The sequence below is a fragment of the Microtus ochrogaster genome, chromosome 7 (genome assembly GCF_000317375.1).
Source record: "Microtus ochrogaster isolate Prairie Vole_2 chromosome 7, MicOch1.0, whole genome shotgun sequence".
Lineage (NCBI taxonomy): Eukaryota > Metazoa > Chordata > Mammalia > Rodentia > Cricetidae > Microtus > Microtus ochrogaster.
Window position 1 is genome coordinate 37,921,567 of NC_022014.1, and position 8,256 is coordinate 37,929,822.

At 48.8% G+C, this 8,256-nt stretch overlaps 1 protein-coding gene across 1 annotated transcript in view; it reads left to right on the top strand.

Annotated features, from left to right (window-relative positions):
• Top3a (DNA topoisomerase III alpha) overlaps positions 1-6,063 on the top strand; it is a 41,395-nt gene extending 35,332 nt beyond the window's left edge. The window contains exons 15-17 of the mRNA XM_026780065.1: positions 1,110-1,232; positions 2,310-2,998; positions 4,941-6,063. Coding sequence (XP_026635866.1) covers positions 1,110-1,232; positions 2,310-2,998; positions 4,941-5,119 — 991 coding nt within the window. The 3' untranslated portion in view covers positions 5,120-6,063. The remainder of the gene's footprint in view (positions 1-1,109; positions 1,233-2,309; positions 2,999-4,940) is intronic.
• The last annotated feature ends 2,193 nt before the right edge of the window (positions 6,064-8,256 follow it).

Genomic DNA, 8,256 nt, shown 5'->3' on the forward strand with positions numbered 1-8,256 from the left:
AGTATGCCTGCAGGCCAGAAGAGGGCACCAGACCTCATTACAGATGGTTGTGAGCCACCATGTGGTTGCTGGGAATTGAACTCAGGACCCTTGGAAGAGCAGGCAATGCTCTCTTAACCGCTGAGCCATCTCTCCAGCCCCCTTGTTTTGTTTTTGAAACAGGGTCTCATTCACTAGGTAGCATGGGTAAACCTGAAACTCAGTATGTAGCCTAGGCCTGCCTCACATTTGCTAAATCTTCATCAGCTTCCCAGGTGCCAGGGTTATTTACTAGAAAAAATACCAACCTAGTCACTGGTGGTGTAGGTCTAAGTAGATTCAGCAGTAGCTGCATATCTCTCCACCTCCCGAGGGTTTCTTTGTGTAGCCTTGGCTGTCCTGGAACTTGCTCTGTTGACCAGTGTCTTAGAGCTTTCTTTTGCTGTGAAGAGATACCATGACCATGGCAACTCTTATAAATGGAACATTTACTTGAGGGGACTCACTTACGGTTCCAGAGCTCCAGTCCATTATTATGTCAGGGAGCATTGCTGCATGCAGCCAGACATGGTGCTGGAAGAATAGCTGAGAGACCTACATCTTGCAGGCAACAGGAAGTTGACTGACAGTCACACTGAGGGACGCTTGAACAGGAGACCTCAAAGCCCACCCCCACAGTGACACACTTCCTCCAACAAGGTCACACCTCCTAATAGGACCATTCCCTTTGGGGGCCATTTTCTTTCATACCACCACAACCAGGCTGGCCTCTAATTCACAGAGATCAACTTGCCTCTGCCTCCCAAGTGCTGGGATTAAAGGTGTGTGCCACCACTGCCTGGCTATACCTGCATTCTTTTAGGGACATGAGAAGCATACAAGAGGGGTTTTTCTTAGGGTAGGATATGATGGAACACACCTTTAATCCCAGCACTCAGGAGGCAGAGACGTGTATATCTCTATGATCAGTCTAACTTGATCTACATTGCAAGTTGTAGGCCAGCCAGGGCTACACAGTGAGATCCTGTCTCAGAAAGCCAAGAAAATGAAAGACGGATCTTCCTGGCAGATGGGTGTAAGCAGTGTGCCTTCCGAATTCCTGGATCTGACCTGTCCGCTCTGCTCTCCAGGTTCTACCTTAGCTGCACAGGGTTCCCAGAATGTCGGTCAGCTGTGTGGTTTCCTGACTCGGTGCTGGAGGCCAGCAGGGACAGCAGTGTGTGTCCCATTTGTCAGCCATCCCCTGTGTACAGGTGAGCTGGGTGTCTGTGGGGCGGGCGCTGTAGAACTCTTTCCTGTCCTCTCACTGGAACCCAGGCAGGAGTGTCTAGGGCAGTGGTTTTCCACCTGTGGGTCACAACCCCCTTGACACACCGCTGTCTCCAAAAATACTTACATTACAATTCATAACAGTAGCAAAATTAAATATATGAAGTAGCAATGAAAATAATTTTATGGTTGGGGGTCACCACAACTTGAGGAACTGTGTTAAAGGGCCTCAGCATTAGGAAGGTTGAGAACCACTGCCCTAGGGAATACTGTTCTCAGCTTGCAGTCTGAGCAGCAGCCCCAGCAGCTGACTGGTCTAGTTCAGCTGTGCTCTGGGGAAGTCACAAGACCCACCTGCCTTTGCCTGCCGAGTGCTGGGATTAAAGACATGTGCCACCATGCCAGCTTCACACATGCATTTCTTTTGTTTTGTTTTGTTTTGTTTTGGGGGTTTTTGAGACAGGGTTTCTCTGTAGCTTTAGAGCCTGTCCTGGAATTAACTCTTGTAGACCAGGCTGGCCTCAAACTCACAGAGATCTGCCTGCCTCTGCCTCCCGAGTGCTGAGATTAAAGGCGTGCGCCACCACCGCCCAGTTGCACATGTATTTCTTACTAACATTTGAAAATGATGTATAGGATAAAATACAATTTTAAAATTTAAATTTTTAAATTTCCAAGGTAGATATACAGCACTACTGAAAGGAATAATACTGCTTTTCATTTAGGCAAGACTGGATTTGTGTCCATCTCTGTCCCTGTACTCCACTAAACCATCATGGTTCATTATTTCCAGAAAAGTCTGTATTGTGCACACATGAAAACATGAAAATAGACTAGATGCATTCTTCCTGTCTTGACATCCTTACCTTGAAAGAGCCCAGATCCCTGAGGGGCCAGTGGTGTAGAGAAGTCGAACTTTGTGGAGGTGCCTATATTTGGGTGGTGTGTTATATCTGAGAGTTCGTTTGTACTCTGAATGGGCTTCCTGGGTATGCAGGGAGGCTGTGATTGACCATGCACCAGACAAAAATTCACATCTTTTCTCATCTTGGCCTCACTAGGTTGAAGTTGAAGTTTAAGCGTGGTAGCCTTCCCCCAACCATGCCCCTGGAGTTTGTTGGCTGTATAGGTGGATGTGATGACACATTGAAGGAAATCTTCGGCCTGCGATTTTCACGGGCCCCAATAAGAGCTACCCAGCCCTCTGGCCACCTGCAGGCCAGCCAGGTCACCAACAGGATGGACAGCAGTCAGCATAATCTCTCTCAACCTCTGGTCAACAGACATACTGGACCTTCAAAGGCAATGGCTCAAACCTTCCTACCACCCACTGCTGCTGGTGAAAGCAACTCTGTGACCTGCAATTGTGGCCAGGAGGCTGTGCTGCTCACTGTCCGCAAGCAGGGCCCCAACCAGGGCCGGCAGTTCTATAAGTGCAGTGGTGGTGGTTGCAACTTCTTCCTGTGGGCTGACAGCAACCATCCCACTGGAGGAGGGCCCCCCACCTCTGCATCAAGACTCCCCGGCAACTCTGTGGGATGGTCGTCAGCCTCAGACAGCAACATGGATGGGTTTGGCAGCCTTGGCAGTGACAGTGATGGAAGTACGTCCTGCCTGTGCGGGCAGCCTGTTGTCACACGGACTGTGCAGAAGGATGGACCCAACAAAGGACGCCAGTTCCACACCTGTGCCAAGCCACGAGAGCAGCAGTGTGGCTTCTTTCAGTGGGTAGATGAGAACGTGGCCCCAGGTGAGGGAGCAGGGCAGCAGGTCCCTATGTAGGTTCTCACAGTAGCTACCACTGCAGAGACCAGAGGAGGGAAGGCAAATGAGTCTAGTGCAGAATCAGCAGGGTCATTACTTTGACTCAGTTTTCTCATTGTTCAGCGAGGTAGGAACCATAGGATCTTGTGTTCACATTAAAGAGTAGCTACTGTGCCCAGCGCTGTGATAAATAACCCTTCTAAGGCAGGCATCTTTCATCTGCATTAGATCACAGCTTTCCAAATGAGGTGAGGTGCAGGTCAGTGAAGGACTGTGTTTGGTGTCACAGTGACAAGGCCCAACGTAAGATAAGAGTCTTCCTCCCCTGCAGACTGTCATCCTTGCTAGGTCATTGATGTCAGCCACACCTCGATGGCACCCTGACTGTGGTAGTTTGTAGAAACCTGTCCAGAGCTACACAGCCTAACTAGTGTCTCGGGAATGATTGCTAAAGGACTGGCATCCAGACATTGGATCAGATGTGTCCTTGCCACGGCAATGCATAGCAGTAAACCAAGGCTAAGCAGCAACTTTGCAGTTAAGCAGATCTTTCCGATCCCAGGTGTTTACCTTCACATAGCTGACTGTCAGCCTTAGTCCCCTCAGCAATAGATGGTATCACTAATTTCCGTAGGACTCCTGTTAACCTCAGACTATGATCTTTCATTTTTTTCATTTATTTGTGGCTGGGGTACACATTTTGAGGCAGGTTATATATATTGAGGCCATGCTGGCCTCAATCTTGCAAACCTTTCCTAGCCTCCTCAGTACCAGAATGGCAGGCATGTGCCGCCATGCCTGACTTACGATGATTTATGTATGCTGGCCACCAGATGCAAGAAGTGCTCAGAAGGTCTGGTAAAGAGCACCGGACTTCAGGCCCCCACTCAGTGCATCCTCTGCTGTGCCCATATTTTAAATAACTACAGAGCCCTTAGCCTTGTACACACTTGAGTCTTTCTGGAGGCACCAGAAGTGACATATGACCTCCAAGCCAGACAACCAGATGTCTCCAGTGACAGAGCAGCCAGCACTGAGGCTTATTTATAGGCTAGAAGGTTCCTTGCAGGTGAGGTGCTCAGGGAGTGGGGAGCTGGCTGGTGACCACAGGCTCCCCATCTGTTCCTGACATAGTAACGGTGTATAGAAAGTTACACCACTGCCTCCTCATCGGAACAGTATCTCTGAGAGCTTCTGTTTCTTTAGAATAAGAAAGCTGGGCTAGAAAGTTGGTTCAGTGGTTAGAAACTCTTGCTGTTCTTCCAGAAGACCTGAGTTCAGTTCTAGCACCCATATCCGGTGGCTCGCAACCAACCACCTGGAACTTCAGCTCCAGGGAATTCAGTGTCCCCTTCTGCAGGTACCTGTACTCATATAAGTTTATATATACACACACACATAGGCTGTGTATATTATATATAAAAACCTGGGGGGATCTTTTTTTGTGTGTTTTGTTTTTATTTTTTTTTCTTTGAGACAGGGTTTCTTGATGTAACAGCCTTGGCTGCCCTGGAACTCACTTTGTAGACCAGGCTGGTCTTGAACTCATAGCACAGAGATCCTCCTACCTCTGCCTCCTGAATGCTGGGATTAAAGATGGGTAAAGTAAAATAATTAAAAAAGAAAAAGAAAGGAGGTAACAGGGTAGGATATACCATATTCTTGACATGGAGCTGACCTTCATAGAGCAAAGGGAGTCTAACACATGGGTTCAGCTGACTTGTTAGAGGGACACCACCTCTGCCCAGCACTGTCCCTTGGTTTGGGTTTTGTTTCAGAGACGGCTTATGTAGGCCGAGCCGCCCTTGAGCTGCCTCTGCCTCTCAGGTACTAGGGTTACAGGTCTACCCCACCACTTGGAGTGAGTCTGTTCTTGCTACCTGAGGGTATCATTTGTGAATTCAGCTTTTTCCTGTCTCCTCCCACAGGGAACTTTACAGCCCCACCATGGCCAGGAGGCAGAGGAAAAGCCCAGAGACCAGAGGCTACAAGCAAAAGACTAAGAGCTGGTTCCTCAGATGCAGGATCTACAGCAAAAAAGCCCCGGAAATGTAGCCTTTGCCACCAGCCTGGACACACCCGCCCTTTTTGTCCTCAGAACACATGAGGGCAGGCAAGGTAGAGGACGTTGCCTAGACCAGGAAATGAGCTAACCGGGACCAGGTGGCCATCCGGTGTCTGAAAACCTAGGGATGTGCTGGGTTTGGGGGCTGACCTTCCTTTGTTGAGGAGTCCATCCAGCTCTGCTTAGGAGTGACTCCAGCTGCTGCACTGCTGAAAGGTCAGTCATTGTGTAAGCAGAAACTGACCTTGTTGACATCCGAGCTCTGACTGTGGCTGCTGTCTGCCAAGTGAGAAGCGGGTAGTGCTTCCAGCCAATACAGGCTCTGTGCAGCTGTCTGAGAAGGAGCTCTCCTAATGTATCTGCAGAAGCTACCGTTCCTGCTCCATCTAGGACACTCATTGCTCATGTGCCTTAATAAAATACTTCATCCACTTTTCCTGATGGTGTGCAGTCTAGGGATGCCAGCAAGAGCCAGTGAAGGCCACGGGGGCTTCTTCCTGGGACTCCACCCATCTCAGCACCCTCTTGTCCCAGTTCTTCCCTGCTGTGGCTTGTCCCTTAAAGATGGCAGATTGAGACACTGACTTTCGTCCTTCATACTTTCCAGAAGAGGCCATGTACTTTTTCCCCCTCATAAACTTCTAGAAGAGCTGTGCTAGCTTCTCCTACAGTTGAAAAGTGAAATGTGGATTGCTCGAGTTGCTAGTTCATGAAGCAAGTGGAGTTTTCAGGTCTGAGCAGTAGCCTTCACTTAGACCAGTAGCTCTCAGCCTGACCAACAGCAGGCTTTCAACAGTGAGGGACTTGCTCAGTGAGGACAGTTTGCAGCCTGCATTTAGCATCTGTCCCTGCCGGGCTGACCTGTTTGATCACATAAGAACCTCGTGCCTTCTGTGCCTGGCTTCTTTCCTTTAGCATAACGTTTACAGGATTTGTTGAGACTGTACCTCTGCCTCCCGATTGCTGGGATTAAAGGTGTGTGCCACCACTGCCCAGCATTGCTTCTTTTTTTTTTAAAGATTTATTTTTATTATGTGTGTTGGAATGTATGCCACATGTGTGCAGGTACCGACCAAGGCCAGAAGAGGCCCTCGAGTCCCTAGAGCTGGAGTTACAAGCAGTTGTTAAGCCACACATGTCGTGCTCAGAACCAAACTCCAGACCTCTAGGACAAGCGTTCCGAACTGACACTTCATCTCTCCAGCCCCCATACTTCATCTTTCTGTCTGAGTAAGCCCCATTCGGTATGGCAGTAGTCCTGCTCATATGTAGGGCCATCTCCTCCCACATCCTGAAGTAGCAGGAAGCCCCAGTTGGTACCAAACTATGTATGTTTTTCACAGCAGCATACAGTGGAAGCATAGTGAAGATGAGAAGCTGATGGTGATGAAATGGAAAGTGATGGCTCCCTTGCCTTCCCTCAGATGTTTTGTGCCCCCAGTAGATTGCGGGGCACCAAATCAAATGAGAGGGACTGCTGTGTCACATGCTTGTGAGCCGTGCTGCCTGCCGTGACATTCATCACTGTTATCTGGGTGGCTGTTATCACTGTTATCTCAGTCATTTTGGATGTTTGCAATGAAATGTTAAAACCTTTAGCTAACTTTAAAGGTTTATAGTGTCTGCACATGAACAACATGAAGTTACTGTTCTCCCACCCCTTTTTTTTCATGATCTTACAGACATGCTAGTATGTATGCAGTAACATACATGATCCTGAACCCTGATCCTCCTGCCTCAGGCATGCACCACTATACCTGCTCTGCTGGCCACAGGGTCTGGGGTGCTGCTACCGTCACCTTGAGGCGGAAAGGAAGGAGGCGCTTCAGGCTTGCGGGCCCTGCTGATGCAGCTGAACTATTTCAGACAGCACTGATAAAACCAAAATTGCTCGTGGAGGCAAGGTGTACTCAGAAGATACTCAGGGCAGTAAGCAGGCTTGCCTTCACTTAGGGTCATGTATCCCATTGAGTCTCAGGCACAACCTGTTCTCTAAACCCCAGCAGCACCCTCAGAAACCTTCCCTCAAACTATCACAAATGAGTTTACAGACATGAGTGTAACCCAAGAGACAAAAAAAAAAAAAAAAGTGAATGTTCATGTCATCCTTGTGCAAGGGCCATGCTAATCTTTGTTTAGTGTATGTACTGCTATAATGAGCACCAAGGCCACACTGAGCAATATCAGAACTGGGGAGGGACATCCTTCTCAGTAGGGTTAGAGTTGTAACTTGAGAGCGGCCACGACCCCACAGCTGTACACCCACTCACCCTGTCCAGTGTGTGCTCATAGGTCTCATCTCTCTTGTCTCTCTCTCTCTCTCTCCCCCCCCCCTACCTTTCTGCTTTTAAGAGAGCATGGAGGAACACTGCTTGCTCCCCATGGCTTGCTCACTTCTGTTTTCTTGTACAACTAGGGACCACCTGCCCAGGACTGGCACTGCCCACCATGAACTGAACCCTCCCACATCAATTATTAACCAAGACAATGTCTCATAACCTTGCCTATAGGCTGGTCTGATGAGATATTTTCTCAATTGAGGTTTCTTCATCCTGGTGACCCTAGCTGTTCCAACTTGGCAAAAAAACCTAACCACCACAGCTGTGAATCCCATCTCTGAAAACAACTCTAAAGGCAGATGTCAAATAGGCCCCTTCAATCCTAGAGAGTCTGGCAGACAAATCATGTCTGCCTCAATGCCTGAAGATCCTTTGTTGGTTTTTTGTGGTGAGCAGGTTCTCCACTGCTGAGCTCCACTGCCTTTAATCTGTGCTGAGGGCTAAAGCCAGGACCTCATGCTAAACACAGGCTCTGCCCCCAAGCTGTGCCCCAGCCCCTGCCCACTCCTGTTAATAGAGAAATTTTCTTTTGAGCTTGACAGAATCAGCCACCATGGACCAAACTTCAACACTTAGGGACACTGTATATTTGTACCACAGAGTTCACAGGCTCAGGACCCCAAGGTGCCCTGAAAGATTCTCTCTCACTCTTCGTAACAGCTCTGGCAAATTGGGACACCCACTTCCTACAACCAAGAGACAGGTCAATCCCTCAGTTGTTACTGAGGCCAAATAACACTACCTCAAGGGCTAGAGAGATGGCTCAGTGGTTAAGAGCATTGCCTGCTCTTCCAAAGGTCCTGAGTTCAATTCCCAGCAACCACATGGTGGCTCACAACC